The 22101-nt window shown below is 49.1% G+C and overlaps 1 protein-coding gene across 2 annotated transcripts; it reads right to left on the bottom strand.

The window, feature by feature from the left end:
* Window positions 1-1206: 1206 nt before the first annotated feature.
* On the bottom strand, window positions 1207-15346 carry SFT2D1 (SFT2 domain containing 1). Of its 2 annotated transcripts, none has more exons than XM_031456676.2 (8): window positions 15193-15346; window positions 8470-8556; window positions 8051-8133; window positions 6924-7005; window positions 5956-5991; window positions 4515-4573; window positions 3181-3210; window positions 1207-1739 (listed from the first exon to the last, which is right to left on the bottom strand). In XM_031456676.2, exons 1-8 carry the CDS (start codon window positions 15253-15255, stop codon window positions 1700-1702), a joined length of 480 nt encoding a protein of 159 aa, XP_031312536.1. In that variant the 5' UTR covers window positions 15256-15346; the 3' UTR covers window positions 1207-1699. The 2 variants fall into 2 exon arrangements, with proteins under 2 accessions (XP_031312536.1, XP_031312537.1); XM_031456677.2 differs by lacking the exon at window positions 15193-15346 and adding an exon at window positions 8807-9728.
* Window positions 15347-22101: the final 6755 nt, after the last annotated feature.

The following is a 22101-nucleotide window of genomic DNA, read 5'->3' as shown; positions in this document are numbered from 1 at the left end:
AGGGCAGGGCCCTAGGGTCTGACTGGGAGGAGGTGCCTGGAGGCTGCGGGCACACGACTGCCGTCCCCTCGTCTCTCCTGAGGACCGAGATCTCTACTGCTGTGTCCTCCACTAATTGAAAGGGCATCCTCCTCCTCCCAGCTCCCCGCTGCTTGCAGGGTCGAACTCCAGCATGGCCTCCACACACGCCGCGTCCCTGCTCCCTGTGCGCCGTCCTCCCCCTCCTCCCCGTGCTCCACCTCTGCCCTCCCTGAGCCCCCACGATACGCGGTGGCTCGTAACCACAGACACCACACCTTCCAACAGGAATGTGCCTGCCTCTCCCAGAACTGGGACCACTTTGGGAGCGAGACTGTTGAGTTTTCATGTGTCACCACCCCTGGTGCGGTCCCTGCTCACTCACCCCCTCAGCCCCACACCAGTGCCTGGCTTCCCTGTCCTCCCCAGGCTGGCCCTGGACTCTGTCCCGGTCGGCTCCTCCCACCGGCTCCCTACTTCAGCGATACCGACTACCTGGCCTGCTCCGGCCCGGCATCGCCTCCTCCCTGGCACAGCTCTCGGCTCCAGGCGGCCCCTCCAGAACACTCTCCACAGCCACCAAGAAGAAACGCTGCCCTCGCCCCTCACAGGCCCCTCCTTTCCCGGCCCCCGTCGCCAGGACTGAGCAGGGCCTCCCACTGCACCAGGCAGGCACCTGGGCCCCCTTCCTGCAGGTGCCTTTCTGAGGCTGAGTCACCTGACCCGGGCCAGTGCCGGGCTGAGGGCGCTGGGCGGGGAGGAGCTGAGAGGAGGCCGGGAGCAGGGCTACCTCTCCCCCCGAGGCTCCAGCCCTGCCACGCAGGCTGCCGTAGGCGCCGCCCGCCCCCTCCTCCCTCCGGGCCGGGGTGAGGCGGCTTCTTCCCGTGTCGGGGCCACCAGGGCCGGGCGGTCAGCCCTCCACCTGCCTCCGCGCCAGCCGCAGTGTGACAGCCTCCTGGGGACGGCCCGGCAGGCTCTGCTTTCATGCTGTGCCCTGAGCCACCACTCACAAACGCTCTCCCCGTGACTCAGCACTGTGTCTTTCCCACATTTACCCTCAATCGAGTTATCAGGGCAGGGAGTGCACCTCACTCGCTTTCCCACAGGAAGAGCGCACAGTGCCCAAGCTGAATTTATTCAACTGAATCAGTGTGCCCCCCACTTAAAACTTAAGTCTGACCAAGAAAATGCTGTTTTTCCAAGTGTGGGTTTATTTCAAAATTGTAAAGGTTTATATATTATTTTTATTACATATAATACACAATTTTTAGCTTAAAGTAAAAACTTTCACATTTACAGTTTTTATTTTAAAAAGACATTTTTTTAAATGTAGACATTTTAAAACCGCCAGAACTGAATCTATCTTGCAGCACAGGTCTATCCTTAAATGTTCACATCTCAAATGTTGCTTAGAAAAGATTAAACAAACTAGCTAAAAATCATTTACAAATGGCAATGATTAAAAATCTCATCTTTGGAAGAGCACATTAATGGCAGACACACAGTGAGTTTAACGTCACAAGCATTGAAGAGTTTAATCAGCAAGTAGTTTTTATCAGTACACAAATGGTCTTAACCGGTCAGTGCGGTTGTTTTTTGAGTGACTACTGTACCAGGAAAAGTATACTTCACCACAAACAGAACATCAACTTTCAAATGGTCTTTTCAGAGTTTCTGGTTTTCAACTCAGGAGTGAAGAAAAGCATTTAATTACTGCATCCCTGGTGGGAAAAAATAAAAGAGGAAAAACAATATAACGATCCTCTCAGACTGAACCTGTAACGTTTCTTCCTGCCAAGAGACAGGCGCACGGCCACCTTCCCCAGGCCACCTTCCCCACGAGCACTCGGTGGAAGCCCCAGCGCCTCCCGGGAACTAAACCTTTGCGGAGTGTCTCCTGAAGTCAAGAACTGAGGCCTGGAAATCACTTGTTAGTTTCCAAAATGGTATTTATTTACTTAGAAATCTTAAGTAGCACATATGCTAATCTTAATGCAAAGAAGTAAGTGTAAATACCAAAAATAGCCTAACAAAATAACTAATTTTCAAAAAGAAATAATGACCTGGATTTTAAAAAGCAAAATGTCAGTAACTGCACCCTAAGAATTCTAAAAATCTCCCCATGGCAGACCTCACTGGCCTTCACACTTCTCTTCCAAAACGGTTTGCCTCAACTACCAGCATTTTTACACGGCCTGTTAAAGGCGTGCGGCAGCAGCCTGGAGGCGTAGGGACAGATCCCTGCGCTGCTCTCAAGGGCAGGGGTCTGCGCTTCCGGAGCGGGGCAGGTGTGGTCACTGTCCAGAAGCCTGGTCGTGGCCGCGGGCGCCAACTGCACAAGAGGGACACCGCTTCCAGGGCACGTTCCCCTCCGGCGGCGGCCCTGAGGACCCGCAGGCCCCAGGCACGTGCTCTGCAGCGAGAAGCAGCCTCCTCGCCTTGCGCTGCCCCAGGCTGCCTTTCACCCGGTCAGCGCGCAACGAAGAGAATCGTCATTTGAAATGGAATAAAAATAGGATTTCTATCCATTTCCTTCACTGTCCCTATTAGGCATACAGTTCTGCTGTTTTTTATATACAGCCTGTTTCCAAATTTCACAAAGAAGCAAAGCTGGGCCTCAGCAGGGTATTTTTCTGAATCTGTCAGATTTAAGACTGCAGTTAGTTTTGTCTTCCCCACCACAATTAAATTACTACATTTTTCTGAAAAAATGGTAAGACACTGGAAGCTACCACTTGACACAGAGTAAGTGCTTCTATGGGCTTAAAACAAACATTAGTGTATCAGACTCGTTTTTTTCACTGACTCCACCTCCCCCACCCTTTTTAAAGCAGAACTTGTTTTTGCTGAGGTCTCCACATCCTATTTACTGAATATTCGCAGTCATGGAAGGATCTAGAATCTCCTATAAAAATTCCCTACTGGCAAATGTTCAGGGGGTAAAGCCCCCACCCACCTGCCACATATGTTCAGCATGTTACTGCTTTACCTGGCAAGCTCCTATTCAACTCATTTGAAACATAATTTCCTTCTGGGAAAAAAGTCAAAGTCAACAAAAAACTGCTCTTTAAATAGTGTTTTAACATGAAAATGACTAAAATTCATGTATCTGTGTAAAGAGAATCAGAGGAAGAGAAAACAAGATGGAATCAAACAGCTCACCTTGCGTACGGGATGTAAGACAGGCTATACCTGCAAGGAAAGTTCAAGAATGTTGAAACAGTGACTAAAAAATACAAATGACTTTTTTCTTTTTTTAATACCAAATGGCCATACTCTAACACCGTAAGGAATGAAGCAGTGGAACACTGCAGTGATTCTCCGAGTAGGAGCCTTGACGAGGAGGTGGTAAGGCGTCACCTCAGAACTCGTCAGAAATGCAAATGCCGGGGGCCCACCCCATACCTCCTGAATGAGAAACCGTGTCTTAATAAACAATCTGCGTTTTAACAAACTCTAAGCGATTCTGATGCCTGCTGAAGTTTGAGCTTGTTATAAACAGAAAGTTAGCCTTTAAAAAGAAAACTATAAAATAACTGAGAATAAACTGCATCCTCCTTTAGGGATCAATCAATTGCAGATGAGCAATAAAAAGCAATATATTATAGAAAATAATCAAGATTTAAATCTTTCAATTCACTGAAAAAGAGTAATAAAATCATACAGTTCTTTTGTAACCTGTAGGGAACTGCATTGAACATTCACTGATAAGCTATCAGCGGAAAGGTAGAAACAACACCAAAAGAAAGACTGAGCCCAGACTGGGTGATGCCAAAAAGGGGAGATTTAAAACAGGAAAATCAGGAAGGGGTTTACAGACATCACAAGGAAGCAAACAAGACTTAGTTCTAAAGAAAAAGGAAAAACACTCTTAAAAATATTTTATATGTAAAAACACCATTCTGGTCTAACATGAAAGCATACTAGGAGGGGCACAGTCAATTCAATCAAATATTCACTGGGCTGGGCACGCGGCTGGACAGGATGTGGTCAAAGACACGGGCAGAAGCTGATCAGGAAGAAATGGGCAGGCCTGGGCCCTGAGCAGAGACGGAAAGGCAGAGAAGCGGTGCGGAAAGACTGTGTGGTCACTGGTGAGTCAGAAGACGGCTGCAGACGCTGCAGGGCCAGGGTCGGCTCCAGATGAAGCCCACCCTGTGGTGACCAGCGACACCAGGCAGAGTGAGTGGTCACCAGTGTTCGCTCGGGCTCGCGCCATGACTCGGCCTCGATTTTAGGGATTCCTGTGCCATCACCTGCACTTCTCATCACTTCTCCTTCACACATCAGAAGAGAAGTGACTGCGTCACCAGGGGACCGTGGAAGCACAGCCGCAGCTCTCAGCACGCCGAGGTCTTAGGTCCCACGGGACACACCACAGCCCTCAGGCATCTGACCTCCTGGGAGGCCAATGACCTTCCTAGCTCAACAGCTCAGAACGAAATGCTTGGTTGGCACTGTTCAGGAAATCAACTTTCTAACTAGTGCAGACTTACCAGGTCATCGACAGGAACTGCAATATGCAGAATAGTAAGGCCAGCCCCTTCTTGTGCCACTGACAAGGGCAAAGCAAAGAAATGATGAGTTAAGATTTTTTAAATATTTCTCACAAGCAAGTTCAATTCCTCCCCTTCAGAAAGGCAAATGACAGCTCCATTTATTCCATTCAACATTAGCAGGATAAATTTAAGACTCAGTAGATCTAAAAATTAAATATCCAAAAACTGGATTTTTCTAGAATCCTCTGATTCCATTTATTCAAATGCCGTTAAATATATGGTATAAATATTAATGAGGCAACTGGGCGTAGGTGAAAATGTTAAAACTCTCTAATGTTACATCTTTTAAGTCAAGGTTCACTTTGCTAAAATCAGCATTTAAAATCCCACCCAGTTCTTAGTCTGCAGCCTGTGCAGAATGTACACATTTTACTCATTCGCACTCGTTCCTTTTCTTACTTTTTTGAAATAAAACTGTGTTTTATTGTGATCATCCAGAATAATGTAAAATAAAGTTTCCATGGTTGTTTCAAAATGATTTATTTTTAAAATTTCTTGTCCATCTTTATTTTTAATTTTTATTTATTTACTTCTTTTCTCATTTTTAATCTACTGCTTATAAACAGATTGCTAGACCATTTCAAAGCAGAAACCAATTTTCCATAGGGATATGCAAAAATTATTTAAGAATATTCTTATTTACGTTGTTGGGAAATGAAGTGTAAGCACATGTGTGCATAACTAAAGGTCGGTCCTTGCCTCACCAAAATGGAAATCAGAGCGTCTCGGACAGAACATCTCCGAGGAGTGTTACACACCACCCTATCTGCTTTACGGCGTGCAGCGTCCTGGAGCGCTCAGGAACCACCTCCGCCCCCTCTGGGGAGTAGATGGGAACACTAAATAAACTGCATGAACAATCAGGAGCATCAAGTAAACCGAGCTGTAATACAGTGACCTCTTTAAAGGCTAATGGAGAGCCGGTCACCTTAGGTGAGTGGTGCAAGAGTAACTCAAGCCCTTTTTGTCCCTTTTTGTTAATTTGTTCTCGTCTGTTTTCTGGCCCTTTCTCCTCATTAGTTTGGACACCTTGTTGCTCCTGATCCACTCCCCGCGCCAGAGCCAAGCATAGCGAGGTGAGTGAGCGTTGCAGACAGCGCGCACGCGGACCCTGGGAGAGGGCCTCACAGCCCCGGACCGGCCGCGGAGCCGGGCTGACCCGGAGCAAGCACCTCGCCGCCGTCGGCTTTAGGCGGCAGAAGCCGTCACAAGTCTAGCCACTAACGGGATGTTGCTGCACACGGTTTTAGGAACACCGAGTCTCTGGGGATTTTAAGAAACCAGACTTTGAGCTCCTTAGAGGTGATGGTGTGGTGACACTTGACCTGGTGAGGGGCTACCTAGTTAGCAGAAAACAGGTGTGGCTGATGTCACTTACCCAGAGAGCAGCACACAGGGTAAGTACGAAACACAGCTACAGGAAAAGAAAGAACAAACTGTACGTTTGAGCCTTTCCAAAAGGTTAACAAAAATGCACATGCTATTCTGCTTTCATTTGCATAAAATACTTCACAACAAAATTAACAAGACAGTTTACTCTAGTTGTACTTACAAATCCCCTGAGTATTATTTTACTTTAAACTCTGTGGCTGCAAGATTCCTTGGCAAACTGAAAGCATCTAGTAAGTCATCTGCTGATTAAGCTGACAGAGAGACTGAAGAATGAGCCAGAGTGACAACAGCCGCTGGTGGGAACATATGAATGCTCATTTCGCCCTCAGTCACAGCAAACCGCCAACCCGGATTCAGTACAGCCCGTAACACACGGTGAGTGCTGCTGCACTGGCTTTACAGGAGGCACCTACTAGACTGATTTCACACAGAAAGACTGCACTGTCATCCCACACTTGTGTCCTCCAAGGAGGCAGGTGGCAGCAACATGACAGGTCTAGACACAGGGACTTAGGTGTTTGTCCAATAGTCAGACAGGGCGGGGACAGAAGCCAGGTGATAGGCTATTTGAATTAAGCCAACTCTCCCAGAGAAGACTCAAATGGACCCAGAAGTGACCTGTCCTCCAGTCCCACTCTCCAAAAAATGCACACAGTGGTCCATTAAGAAATGTTCTCCCAGGCGTGAATATGAAACACGTGCACAGCTCTAATTTCCATTTGAAATACCCAGAGCAGCACTGTTAGATGTATGCAAAAGAAACAGATTCGCCCAGCCAAGCATTCTAGGTAATGCTGTATAACCCAAACTCTTCAAACACAGTCTGAAGAACATGTTCGTTATATTCAACAAGAGAAATATAACAATAGTACAGACATGAGAGTGGGTAATAACTCATAAAATAATGCAAAAAACTTCAATGAAAGTTTTTTTTAATTATCATTATTTACTCACAAGCATAATAATCGTTGCAAGCAATCGTGTTGTTTCAAACATTTTCTTCAGCTGCTTCATGGGTCCCATTAAAAAGCACGTACTATTTGAAACAAATAAAAGAACTGAGAGATGGATTTATTAATTTGTCTAGCTATGTAAAAATAAGTGCTTTGAAGAAAAGAAATCCTACGTGAGTTTAATTTAAAAAGCTCACTCACTGGTTTTTTTTTTTTTTAGCATTAGAAGGAAACTTTAACCCTTTCGTTTTCTGTGACACATGAACGCATCATTTTATAGCCACAGGTGAACAGGACAGCTGGGCCAGCTGACAAGGTGGCTTGTTTTCATCTGTGGCAGTTGGACCCTACCACCATCCTTGTCTGCACGCACTGCGCTTGGAGGTTCTTACACCCTCCAAGAGAGCCGTGAGGGTGAAGCTCCTGACAGCGACGCGGCAGGAGCTGCTCCATCGGGTCCTCTGGGACCGCAGGAGGCACCCAGGGACCAGCTGCAGAGGGCACGCCCGCCCACTCGCCAGCACCTCCGCCCCACCACGTCCCCAGAGAGACAGGCGCTCACCTCTGAAAGCTGACAGCTCGTAAGCATGACAGCTGCTCCACCAGAGATCAACCCCCAAAGACGGGCCCCAGGCCCTCAGAGAGGACACCCGACACCCCGCCCACAGGGCCTCGGGGGCACCGCCGCTGTGCCTGGGGGCCTACACGCACGGACTCTGGAGGCCTGCCTGCTGGAACCGGCCTGGTCACCTCCCTCGGCACATCCCCGGGGCCTGAGTGACTCTCTGTGCCACTAACCCAGCTACAGGATGGGGGAGGTAACGCTGCCCATCTCACAAACGGGGTAACGGATACAAAGCACTCAGGGTGGTTCCCGGCCCACAGCAAGTGCCTGCAGCCAGGAACGCCGGCCATTCTTTCCCTTACCACCCCCTACCGCGGCAGCTGGCACGGAGCAGGAGTCCTAAGTATTTACTGAACAGATACAAATTCAGTTGTGGCTGAATTCACGATGTGTATACATCTACAGAAATATGTCCTGTTAGGAAACCACTTACTAGAAAGGACAGGGTGGAGGGATAGCGACAGCAAAAGAAGCATTTTGAGAAGCCAAACTTCTGTACACACCTGGCTAAGGCAGCAATATTTCCAAAGGTATAAAACACTGCAAAAAGCTTTATGCCACCAGGAAGCCACAGCAATCCAGTCCCCTAAGTGAAGATATTACAGTTATTTAAAAAGTTTTATCATTTGAACAGATTAAAATATAAATGCACTACTATAACGTAATAACAGGAGCGTCTACATCACCGACTGCAACTCTCTTAACACACACTGATTTTTCTTAAGTAAAATTATTTTAACAGTCCACAAAGCCTGTAAAATATTAATTTCTCCATCTTTTTACTGATCTGTACCGTTTACTTCAGGTGACTAGACACCCCGTCAAAGCAGTCTCCCAGCAGTCCAGAGTGGGCTGCGCGCGGGAGGGCGAGGACTGCCGAGTGACACAGAGCAGGCGACTAAGCACAGAAGCCGGGACTCACGAGGATGGAGAAGAAGATGCCGCTCACGAAGCAGATGGCGAACCACTTCAGCCTGGTGCTGAAGCTGAGGGACGAGGCGTCCAGGACCTGAGGAAGGAAGCGGCAGAACTCATTCCTAGGTCGCCACCTGCCGATCTGAATGTTCACACCACAGGGAGGCAGCGTTCCCCTGTAACATGTACAGTAACTCTGTTTACTCTGCAGTCGCAGGGTGTCAGAATCTCACGATCCGTGGTTGCGAAGGGAAACACAAACGTGGTCCAGGAACCAGAAGGCCCTGAGATTACCTGTACCAGGTGAGGCAGCAGCACTGTGTTACAGCTTAAAAGGCTCTTACCTGCTGGGGACAGAAGCGCTGATGTGGAGGAAATGTCCTAAGTGTGAGACGCATCACAAAATGCTCAGTTATTAAAAAAACAGGGGAAAGATGAAGGAAGACGGGCTGACTGCTGACACACACAGAGGTGGCGTCACGGGACACAGCCCTCTCTCGGCGTCTGCGTCTGAGGGTGCTCAGGCAAAAACAGGCAGAGCCGGGGTCAGGGCTTCTCCTGCAGGAACAGCTCCCGGGAGAAACCTTGGGAGCAGGGAGGGAAGCTGGACAGAGAAGGGGGGAATGCGCCAGGCCGTGGTCTGGCTGGACCTCGGCGAAAGCTGCACCTCAGGTCACTGGCTCCCCGAGGCCGGGCCGACCTTCTGGAATGCACCTCCCATCAGCTGGCCACTGGCTGCAGGCGGGGGGCGGAGGGCTGGGGTAGAGGACCTGCACGACCTCCTCGTGCTCACACAGGAGTCCAGCTGCTGGGCAACAGGTGCACCCGCCTAACAACAGCAACCTGGGGAGCCACCAGGAGTGTCCGCCATGGGATGGACACACTCCCAACTTCTGTTAGAAAAAGTTCAGTTAAAAGCAACTCACAAAAGCCTTGGGCATCTCCTCAACCATCATTAAACACACACTTTGAAATGATAATTAATTCTAGAGCAACAACATTTCTGTATGCCATGCAAATTCTGACCAGATTATGTGGGAAAAGCATACTCTGCGTATTTTATACAAGAAGCTGGAATACAGTATTGATTAAGTACACATTTCTGAAAATCAACGTAGAGTTGACTTGCAATGCTGTGCTAGCTCCAGGCGCACAGCGCAGTGATTCAGCCTTTCCACAGATTACACTCCCTTTGAAGTCGTTACAAAATAGTAGCTGTGCTTCCCCGTGCTGGCCAGTATCTCTGCTGCTCCTTTACTTATACACAATAGTTCGCACCTCTTAACGCCCCCCCCACCCCGCTCCTCTCTCCCCACTGGTAACCACCAGTTTGTGTTCTGTATTTGTGAGTCTGTTTCTGTTTCGCCAGGCACGTTTGTTTTTTTAGATCCTTCACAGAAGTGGTAACATATGTATCTGTCTTTCTCTGTCTGACTTACTTCACTAAACACAATACCCTCCAGGTCCACTCACGTTGCTGCAAAGGCAAGCACCTATTTAGATTACTGAGCGCACTACTGAAACTTGTTTTCCCAGTAAGGCTGGCAAAGTATTAACAAGAGGTCTTTCAATAAACTAGAAACGTACAATAAAAATTTATATTCCAAAATTTAAATTTCTAGCATATTATCATATACTTTAAAATAAGACCACACGTTTACAATGTATTTTCAAGAATAATGAAGCAAAAATAGAAAGTTCAATGCCAAAGCCCAAAATACCTTTTATATTCCTTACCTTAACAGATCAATCTGCGAATCCTTATGAAGCATGAAAAGTAGATAAAAACAACTAAATAAAGAATATCCATCCTTATGAAGCATGAAAAGTAGATAAAAACAACTAAATAAAGAATATCCATCACTTTTTAGCACATTTATAATGTTTTTTAAAATCTGCTTTAACCCACAGGCATTCTTGTTTCCAGCAATGTCATCTGTTCATGGTAAAACTGTGTTTTAAACAAAGAATGAACTTGCCTATAAAAACATCCAAATTTCATTCTTTCTGCTCAGGAAGAAGGCACATTGAGTTCATTTTAACTAAACAGAAGAGAATTGACCCTGAAGACCGATGTCGCACAGGAAATGACCTGCTGGTTTGTAAGAAGTGGGCGCAGGGTTCTAAGAAGCAGGGTTTCTAACTGGTCATGTGAAAACAGTGACCTGACGACTTAACGAGAGAGGAGGAAGTGTCCATTTTCACTTTCTCTTACAGGTCTACATCACCCCACTGTCCGCAAGCTTAGCTGGCGTTCAGCATGGTTATCTGCACAGTGGGCGTATTTTTCCTCTTATTACCACCTTCCAAGTGATGATCTTTAAAATGAAACATCTGACGAATTATCCCCATTTGTAAGTTTGGAATATTCAATCCACAAGCAAACGACTTGTCTCAAGCCGTGAAACCGTCCAGGACATAGAAACAAATCATAGATCCCCAGACTCCTAACTGGGACAGTTTATACACTGTTCACCACTGCCCTGTCCACGTGGGAGACAGACAGAGCCCTGACCCTCCAGACCTGCTCTGGCAGGACCTCCTGGGAGCAGGAGCAACTCTCCCATTCTCCAGTGCTCTCCTTCTTGCTGCAATAAATCAATAAACATCACCTGGAACTAGTGAATTCAATTCAACTATTTGGAAAAAAAAAAAAGAGTTGGAAACAACAAAGGAAAAGGTCTTCACTGCAGCAACGTCACAGCCGTGAATGAGCCCACAGCACAGGCTCGAGCTGCCTTTCTCCGGCGATGGAAGAGCCGGGAGGGCATGGACGCCAGCACAAAGGGGACAGCTGAGGACATCTAAGCCTTGCTCCCCAGCTGCCACCGCTTGAAAGCATAAAGGGAACTAACAAACTCACTGAAGGCAGTATTCCTGGAAGTCCTCCCTCAAAGCGACAGCGGTGTGCAGAAAGCAAAGATGTGCAGACGGTGAGCACAGGGAAGAGGCGCCTACAGACCCTCTCGGGGGCCGGTGTCCTGCTCCTCACTCGGCCCCCTCCCCTTACAGCTCATCTGTTACCAGCCACCCTCCTCATTTCTGTCACCTACCGCTCTCCTAGTCATTCTCTCTCTCAGGACCCACGACCACAGGCCCTACCCTGGATCCTCACAGTCTCAGACGATTCCAGCATCCCCACGGGCAGCCCCGCCTTTCTGTCCCTCACCCTCCCTGCCACTCGGGGACCCAGGTACTCTTCACATCCGCAACTACTCCATCTCCAAAGTTCAAGTCACTGCTCTCCCCTGTGAAGCCCTCCCAGCCGTGCCCGACTCCACTGCTCCTGCCTCGAAGCCTCTGCAGCCTCCCGGGCCCCTGTATCCACCTTCCTTGTCGGTGGAAATGTCAGGGCACCTCCCTTCAGCAGGGCCCCTAAGTCCCCTTTCTGCGACTATCGGGCACAGTGACATCACGACGCCAGCCTTCCTCCCTCTCCTCTGGGCAGAGTCCCCAGCAGGACAGGGCATTGCAGCCAGGTCCCCATCAACTTGAAGTGGCCCGGACACCGCCTGCCTGGCCGCCAGAAGTGCACTGCTGGTCTGAGGCAGGCTGCCCTCTCCTTCCACCATTTCAACCATCCTCCCCTTCAACCTCAATTCCTGTGCTGACACTTCCCCCTCATCAGAAACTTCCCCTATTTCACACCAAGAACAGCAGCCATCCATGAGAAGTCCCTGCTCTGCTCGCTACTCCTGGACACCAAGCTCACCTCGGGAACATGCACTCTCTTCCTGTTCTTGGGTCACCGCGGGGGCAGAGGCCAGCCTGTCTGCCCTCTGACCTCCCCAGGGAGCTGACACCAGCTCTCCTATTCACTCCCCGCAACCCCACCTTGCCCCCACCCCCTCCAAGAGGGAATGGTGTTCTGAGACTCCTTCCAGCAACCTTTAACCACGCGTAAGCCTCTTCCATCTTAAACAAACAAAAAGCTTGACTTCACCCTCCAACCTCAGCAAATACCCCATGAGCACTCCTGGGGGCCTGTTCCCAGTGCCCGGCGAGGAGTCTGGCCCTTGGTTCAAAGGGACAGGGAAGGGAGGGGGGAAGCGGCTGGGCCCCAGCAGGCGGGGTGCACAGCGCGGGCACCGAGGTCTGCACCGAGGTCTCCGGGAGGAGCTGGGGTCCAGGCCTGGGTGGCCGGTCCTGTCCTCTCACACCTGCGCTCCCAGCCCTGGGTCTCCTTGTCTGCAGCCCCAGGCAGCGCCCCTCCCACACCTGCCTTCCTCCCCAGAACTATCTGACCCACTAACTATGTGACCCACGCCTTCCTCCTTGAAACACTCTTCTATGACCTAGCCCTCTCCAGGTTCCCCCCCTCCCCACTGGTTGCTCCTCTGTCTCCTGAGCTCCCCGCACTGGAAAGGTCCAGAGGTCCAACCATGGGCCTTACCTCTTTCCTCCTTACCCACAATCCCTTGATTATCTCAAACACTTCCTCCCAGGAACTCTAGAATCTTAGGCCAACTTGCTCTCCTGACACCTCCACTCAGATGCTAGCTGGCATCTCAGACTTAATATCTGTATGATTTTCCTCCCCAGATCTGCTCCTTCCACATCTCAGTTAACAGTGACTCCATCTCTCCAGCTGCTCAGGTCAAACCCACAGAAGCATCCTTGGGTCCTCTGACTCTCACACATCCAATCCATCAACAACTGATCCTGCTGGCTCTTCACTCAAACCATGGACAGAATCACCTCCATCTGCCTGATTCAGGCCAGTCATCTCTCCCCAGGACTACTACACGAGTCCTCCAACCAGTCTCCCGGCTTCCACAGACCAGCCAGGGTGAGCCTTTAAAACCCATCAGTCATGTCACCCCTTGGCTCAAAACCCACTGGCTTCTCAGCACACTTGGAGTAAAATCTAAAACCCTTTCTATGTCCTACGGGACCCCACGTGATCTGGAGCCCCACTTCCTACCTTCCCACCTCTCTCTCCCTTTGCTCCAGCCACTCTGGCCTCTTTGCTGGCCTTGAACATGTGAGCACTCTGTTCTCAGGATCTGCAGCTGCTGTTCCCTCTGCCTAGGAGATTTTTTTTTTCCATGAGTTGCCCAGGTATCCTAGTGACTCTTCCGACCTGTGCTGCAATGTTACCCACCAGACAGCCCTTCCCTGACCATCCAACACAATACGGCAGCCCCAGCCTCCTCACCCTGCTCTAACTTCTCCTGTGGTACATATTACTGGCAGATGTATTTTTATATGTACTCTTTATTACGTATTTCCCCCAATTAAAATGTAAGTTCCATGTGAGGGAAGTCTTTGTTTTCCTCACTGTTACAACACCAGCACCTTGAACAGTGCCAATCATACGTAGTTTTCCAAATATTTGTTGAATGAATAAATGAGCACCTCCTGTGAACTCACAGCACTTGTCCATTCCAGTCAATCACTCCAATCTTCCATCAAGGACTTCTCTGCATACTCTTTCTCCCCTCTAGACAGTGGGCTCAAGAAAAGTGGCACTGTCACTTTCATGTCCCCAAGGTTTAGAGAAGCTCAGTCCAACAGAACTTTCTCCAGTGGAATGCCCCACGCATGCACTGTTTTATGCGGCAGCCACCAACATATGTGGGTACTGAGCACCTGAAATGCGGCTGGTGTGACTGAGAAGGGAATTTTATGTTTTACTTAATTTTAATTAATTTAAACCTCAATAGCCACAGGTAACGACGGCTGTTGTTTGTATAACAGATCTAGAGCATAAAGTGAAGCACAAAATAGTAGTGCAGTGAGTGAGTTGGGCAAGCCACTGTTGCCTAATGGACATTCCTCATATCACTATTTATATGGGTTCTTGTATTAACGTTATGATTTTCCAAACTGGTTATAGAGCATTGAGTTCACTTAGAGCAGATGCTTGTCTTTTAGTTTCTGAACCCTCACAGATTAGTCCGGAGCCTTGTTCACAAGAATTGTTGAATAATTATGACAACAAAGTAGGAAGTTAAGACAGAGAAAGAACCAAATACAAGATCCTTACGTAATACGTTTGATTTTAAAATGCTCCACTTCTGTAACAGGCAAACAAGAATCTGTAGGCGTGCAAATAAGAAAAATACTTATAAAGCAGTTCCTGCTGCACTATTTTTAACCCTCTTCCTTGATTTCCGCTTGGAGGAGGTACTGGGGATTGAACCCAGGACCTCTTGGGTGCTGAGCATGCGCTATACCCTTCCTCCATTTTTAACCCTCTTATCAGAGGAAGAAACCCTTATCACGGCTCGTGGGTAAAGCACGGAGACAACGGTTGTGGTTTTTTTTTTCTTTTAAGTCTCTCAACAGGGCTCAACAGACAACTTTTTAATCAGTATTATTTCACTAATCCCTCCTTCCAAAAGACAGACGCACACACACTCGCATCATTTACTTCAAGGGGCAAACGGAATTAACGAAGCTTTTAAGATTTCGGCTCACGCAGCTGGCAGAACGAGCACCTGCACACCTGCGGCGCCGCCGGCCCGCATGCAGCGCCCGGGCAGAGGCCGGGCAGAGGCCGGGGGAGAGCAGCGCGCGGGCAGACGGGAGGAGGACGGGCGGCAGGTGGGCTCCCGAGAGTCACAATGCCACGGGGGAGGGGCGCTCAGAGTGAGCTTCTGCAGACCCCACGAAAGCCTGCACAGCTCCCCGGACGCTTCCCGAGAGGCAGGCGGAGACCCGGCGCCCAGGCTCCGCCGCCCCGCCCCAGCAAACGTCCGCCCCAGGGGCGCGCGCCGGCTCCTACCTGCGCGGTCAGGCCCTGCTCCTCGTCGTCCTGGCCGCTCAGGACCCGCCGCAGCTTCTCCATGTCGGATCCCGGGCCGCAGCGGCGGCCACTCGCTCGCCCGCCCCTCCCGCCCACGGAGAAACCGGAACCCGAGGCGCCGCGGACCGGCCGGAAGTCCGGGTTCCCCGCTTCCGGCCGCCGAGCAGCGCGCAGGCGCGCCGGGTTCCGGGGGCGGCCTGTCCGGGCCCTGCGTCCGCGGGCGGCGCGGCGTGGGGGTCGGCGTCCGCACCGCGCTCCCTTCCCGCCCGCCCGCGGGGCCGAGGGGTCGCGCGAGAACTCGGAGGGCCCGGTCCCGCGCGCCAACGCAGTGGTCGCCGCCTCCCACCACCGGAGGCGGGGCCGGCGGGCGCGCAGCTGCCGCCTGTTGGACGGACGGACCTGCGAATGCGCATCCTCACGGGTGCCCCCGGCGCCGGTGCCTCGCACCCGCGTCCAGGCCTGCGGACCCGGAGGTCAGGGCCCGGACCACAGGTCCAGTTCTGCAGACCCGACATCCAGCACTGCGGTACTGCAGACCCCAGGTCCGGTCCGCAGACCCACGTCCAGTGCCTGGACCAGAGGTCTGATTCTGCAGACTCATGTCCAGTACTGCACACCCACGTCAGTGCGCAGACGCGAGAACCAGCCCCGTACACCGGGGGTCCTGCGAAACGGACCCAGGTCCAAGCCTGACACCAGGAGAAAGGATGCTGGGGTCGGTGTGAGAACACTGCCAGGGTTCGGTTCTAAACTGCAGTTCTCAAAGTATCTCTGCTTGGAAGGAGATCGGGAACAAAGGACAGGCTTTGGGGACCAGCGGTTCTGTGCTCTGACCTCAGCCCTGCCGCTGTGCTTGTGGCATTGGGGACCCAGGCTGGTGTACTCCTCTGCTTTTCAAGGTCAGATGAGAACAGATACCACAGTTGACCCTTAAACGTGGGGGTTAGGGGCTCTGCCCTCCCTGTAGTCTTACAGCCAGACCACGTGGTTCATCCTTCCTTATCCTCGGGCGCTCTGTATCCGTGGTTCGGCGTCCTCGTATTCAAGCTGCAGAGGACCCTGTGGTGCTGCCGTATTTACTACTGGAAAAAAATCCATGTATGAGTGGACCGGTGCAGTTCAAACCCGCGCTGTTCAAGGATCAGCTGTACCTGAAACTATCTCAGAAGAGATAGCAAGAGGGTGCTTCATTCCTTTCCGCTTGTGAGACGTGCTTAATTACTCAGTTCCTGTTCCAGCTAGGAGTTTGAGAGGGTGAAACCCTACCTGAAAGAGGAATAGCTAATCCAGCCCATCTTTCCAATTGGGCATAATCACTGCAAACCTTTGCGCAAATGTAAACACTGCTCGCCCGTGCTGGGTGGAGGAACACTAGCCACGGTGTAGTGACTTTTTCCCTTTCTTTTTCTCTACCATGCTGAGAGAGAAAAAACTAGAGCTGCCTGTACAGTATGAATTCCAGACAGTCTGCAGGTTTCCGTAAATACACTACTCTCAGGTCACCAAGTGATACGTTTTCCTTTCCAGTTTGGGGTGATCATAGTGAAAATGTCTACTGTTCTGTTTGTATTACATCACATACTCTATTCCTTCCCTAAAATCTGGTAATTAAAAGATAGAGCCCCATAGACTTACACTGCCTTCAGTAGAATTTTATCTAATCTCGATGAGATAGAAAACATATAAGATCTGTTATAAGAAAAACAGATCACATGCTTGCTCTGAAAAACACAGTCCAGTGCTCAGCATCCTTTAGGCAGAAAATACTTACATTTGGCCTATTTATACTAAAGTGTGAGATCACATCCTTCTGTCTTTAACTTAAAAAGATCAGAAAATAGATGGTAAACATCTGCTGTAAAATAATAAACCTCTGTGCTTCTATTTTGGAAAAGAGTACATCAAACACTCTTTAAAATTTTTCACTTTGAAGTGTAGTAACCAGTTCTCCATATGCAAAAAGATGAAATAAACTGATACCTCTAGTAACAGGGAGAAAAGCTTTCTAAGGGTATATGAGGTTGAGCCAGTGAAATTGCCAGTGTCCAACTGTTTTTAACCTAAAAAGGGCAGTTTCACATATTTCAATCTATACTTGGGTGTAAGAAATTGTACTTAGAAAATATATTGAAGGTTTAAGAAAGTGGTTTGGGCTTTTTCATTTTTCATACCCTGTGAGCCAAGCTTGGTTTCCTAAAAAAAAAAATACTGCATACAATGGAGATAAATGATTAAGAGTCTTGGCTCAGTCAACCTAACCTCCTGTTTCACTTCGTCAAATGTGAAAATCAAGATGTTAATAGTTCCTATTTTGCAGGGTTGGTATGAGGATTAAATAAAACAATACATCCATCAACCCTCATCATTCAGGGGTTCTGTGTTGCAAATTCACCTACTTGCCAACATTGATTTGTAGCCCTAAAATCAATACCTGCAGGAACTTTCCCAGTCATTCAGATATGTGTGCAGAACAGTGAGAAGTTAGTCACCCAACACACGGTCATGGCTGGGGCAGAGCAAGGCTGTGATGTCCCTTCTTGTTTCAGCTCAAACTACAAACAAGCACACTTTTCGTGGTCTGCTCAGTGCTGCGTTTCTCACATATTTGTGCCTTTTTATTTTGGTGATTTCACTGTTTAAAATATCCCCTACTAGAAAAAGAAAGAAAAATACCATATGATATTATTTATATGTGGAACCTAAAAAAAAAAGACACATTGTTTACAAAACAAAGACAGATTCACAGATGTAGAAAACAAACCTGGTTATGGGGGAGGGGAAGGGATATAGTGGGAGTTCGAGATTTGCATATACTAACTACTATATATAAAATAGATAAACAGGTTTCTGCTGTATAGCAGAGGGAACTATATTCAATACCTTGTAGTAACTTACAATGAAAAAGAAGATGAAAAGGATATGTATGTAAATATATGACTGAGACATTATGCTGTATACCAGAAATTGGCACAACATTGTGAACTGACTATACTTCAATAGTAGCCCCAGGCCTAGTGCTGGAGTGTTGTCCAGTGTCTTAAGCAAAGGAAGGCTCTGACTTGTCTGCTAGAGAAAAAAAAAATGCATGTTTAGAGAAGCCTTGTTCAGGCGTGAGTTATGGGCTGATGGCTGTGAGTTCCATGTTAATGAACCAAGAATGCATGGGGAATGAGGTGTCCTTACACAGAAGCACGCATCAGACAAGGTCATGGGTGGATCAGTTGAGGGGAATGTAATCAGGCTGGCAGAAACCCGAACCATGTCTCCCTCAGCATCAGTCCTCTGTCTTCATGCTCCAGTGTTCAGGGCGACTTTCTCAAACATAACCTGCAAATAACAAGAAGTGACTGTATGTGTCAAAACTTACCACATGCCAAGGGCTGAGTAAATGTTGGGTTTTGTGGTAATAATCACTACTGTTGTTTCGTCATGTATAATTTCTGCTCTGGGTCCCTGTCTCCCTTCCCATCTGTTGGAAGGAAGATCTAAACAGAGTCGGTATTGCACAGAGAGCTCTCTAAAACGGAGCCGGGAGGCAAGGGAGGAAGAGCGACGTTCACACCTCGGCCTGATGAAGTCGTCCAGAACACCTGCCAGAAACCCAAGATACTTATGGGACCCTTACCCTAAAATAACTTAGGACAGTCTGCTACTTCCTGGACCCCTGCCCTAAGACAACGTATGATTCCTTAAGGACAAAATTTTCTGACTTGCGTCTGTCAATCACAATCTTGCCAGGAGCTTTTAACAGCCTTCTGATTTTCCTTCTTTTTTCCTGGCCTTTTGTCTTTATAAGCCCCGACTCTTTCCCTTCCTTGGAACGCTCCTTTGGGGTTATCTGAATCTGTCTCCCGAATTACAATTCGTATGGCCCCAGATAAACTCTTCCTTGCAGCCTCCTGCATGATTCTGGGGGCTGACACACCCCGGCGAACTGTTGAACAGTCTGTAAGGAAAGCAAAAGTGAGCCTGAACCTCTTGCCCGTAAACCTCGAGAAAACTCCAAGCTTCCTACTTGTTCACATTCCTGCGCCTCAGCCCCAGTGCTTTCCGGAGCCAGTGGCCTTCCCTCCCCTTCCCCTGACCACAGAGGAGTGGAGTGAGCGGGGCCAGGACAAGTTCCAGTGGAAAAGGCCCCCCCCCACACCCACTCCCCGGCAATGAGACAGAGATTGCCCGCTGGGGAGGGGGCCCGGAGCCCGAGAGTGTGGTCCTCTCCGCAGGTGAGTCCAGGCTGGCCCACCCCCCAGATGCCCCACTCCATCCCCCATTAGGACCTCTGCCCCCAGGGGACCCCACGCGCAAAGCACCATCCCTACACCTGCTGACTGTGGTGAAGGCGGTTGTTCCCAGAGGGGCTGTAGCCCAGAAAAGTCATAAAGATTGACTTTCCCCAGTGGCAACGTTTTGAGCATTTTGAAACACAGATAATATACAATGTCCCCAACTTCCTGGTCCCGTTTCTTGGACTTCATACAGTACTTTACGAGAACTGTATCAGCCACTGTCAAGTGACAATTCATGGAGGAAATGACACCAGAATCTGAGCCGCTGAGCAGTTAGAATCACCATAGGAGGAGCGCAGCAGCCCGAGTTTGGGGTAAACCTTGTAATAGTCCGTCACTGGTCGTTTGCTGTGTCTGATAAGCTGGTCTTGACCACTTCTCTGGACATGATAGCAAATCTCTGCAAAACATGACACAATGACGTTTCTTCCTTGAGGACAGGGGCCCCAGGATGCTCCTTGAGGGAACAAAGCCGGTTGCCTGTGAGTTGGTCTCTTTCCAGAGGCTGCCCCGGGGCAGAGGTGGGGGAGAGGGAACTGGGGGCGCTTGTCCGGTTTGAACGTGCCTGAAATGAAAAGGGAAGAGGCAAACCTTTAGAGAAGTGCAGACTTCATTCCACTTTGGCTTCCTGTGTTCCCAGAGAGACTTTCATTCCTTTCTGCCACATTCCAGCGTTTCCCTTCCAGATGTCATCCCTGGAAACAAAGTGGCGTGCCCTGTCAGCCGCTGTCATAAAGGTGACACTCGGGATGTCCACGGGGTCAGGAGGCCTGTGCCGTGGCCATGCTCCTAGTGGTCAGCAGGGACACTGAGACGAGAGCCAGACAGCTCCCCCACCCCACCAAGGGAAGGCAGGCTGTGGGCAAGTAAATGACACGTGGTTTGACCGTGTCCAGTCCCAGGAGACACAAGGCACTCCAGTGGCCGATAGCTCTGGCTAATCTTTCCCTCTGGCCCCACTCAGCTGTTCTCCGCACCGAGACATGGAAGTCATTTTAAATCTGTTCTTCTCCCTCCTCTGCGGAAAAACCTCCAGCCAGCCCACTACATCCTCAGACTGAAGGACGTTCTCATCACGATAACAAAGGACACAATGGATGAACGTAACACACAGAGCTGGCCAAGATCCGGACCCGCTTCTCTCTCCAGCCTCACTCGTCACTGTGTCTTTCCTTCCACCACAAGCACTTGTGCACGCGTGTGTACATGTGTGCACACACACTGGGTAACACACACGTGTTTAGCCAGGCCTCCCTGCACAGAGTCTGTGAAACCCACAATCCCACCTGCAGGCCTTTCTACACTCTGTTCTCACCGCTTGAAATCCTTCTCCCCTGCAGTGCCTGGTCCTCCACCTGCCAATTCCCCCAGACTTTCTTTCTTGGCCAGTTTCCCCTTGACCTATGGGTATCCTCCTCCAGGGAGCCTTCCTGGATTTTTTCTTTTAAATTGAAGTACAGTTGATTTACAATATTGTGTTAGTTTCAGGTGCACAGCAAAGTGATTTGGTCACACATATATACGTATGTATCTAATGTATATATCTTTTTTCACTTCTTTTTCATTATAGTTTATCACAAGTTATTGACTATAGTTCCCTGTGCTGTACAGTAAATCCTTCTTGTTCTTGGACCTTTTAAGATATGCTGGGGGCCCCTGCCTGGAGCCTCCTAGCTGGTCTGTCCACCCCTGAGCAGAGTCACCAGTCTCTCTCCTGACTTTGCCTGGCCGAGGTCAGTCGTCCCACCAGACTGCCTCGTGTCCAGACCCATTTGCTGTATCCCTGTTAGTTAGTGGAAATGCAACTGCAGTCTGACCCAGGTGAATAAAGCATGTTCCCACAGTAACTGTGACCAGGATGCGGTCTGTAGACAAAGTGTGTATCACTGCAGCCTAACTTCAATCCAGTTACAGTAATGCGATCTCGCCTTTAAAGGGCTGGTGGATCGACGTGCATTTGTTGTGTACTTGGTACTTTGTTCAGAAAAGAGAAAGACATCATCTCACTTTTGAAGAAGTTACATGTTAATTTTTGAAATGATACTTAAACAGAAATGAACCAAAGCGAGACAGCACACGAGACAGCACACAGGCCATTAGTGGTCCCTGAAGGCCACACACAGCATCTGGAGGCTTGCTGGAAATATGGAGTCTCGGGCCATGGAGCGAGAGCTTCCCGCTAACGGGCCCTTCGGTGATGAATACGCACAGGAAAGTGTGACAAACACTGGTGTCCAGGAAAGACAGGGAGATTCCAAGGCAGTTTTTTTCCTAAGTTTTATTGCATACCTTTTTAACTTTTTATTTTGAATTAATTTTAGACTTATAGAAAAGCCGCAGTGACAGTACAGGGCTTCCATATCCCTCTGCTCCAGCTTCCTCTGATGTTACATCTTCTACACGACCACAGTGAAATGACCAAACACAAGAGATTAACGTCGGCCTAATAGCAACTAAACCACAGACTTTATTTGAATTTTACCAATTTTAACACTAACATCTCTTTTCTTTTCAGAATCCTACTAGCATCCTACATTGCATTTAGTTGTTATTTTTCCTTAGTTTCTTCCAAAGTGTAACAGTTTATCAGGGCATAGTTAAC

Source organism: Camelus dromedarius, chromosome 6 (genome assembly GCF_036321535.1).
Source record: "Camelus dromedarius isolate mCamDro1 chromosome 6, mCamDro1.pat, whole genome shotgun sequence".
Lineage (NCBI taxonomy): Eukaryota > Metazoa > Chordata > Mammalia > Artiodactyla > Camelidae > Camelus > Camelus dromedarius.
The sequence above is the reverse complement of the archived record's forward strand: the minus strand, read 5'-3'. Positions and strand labels throughout refer to the sequence as shown.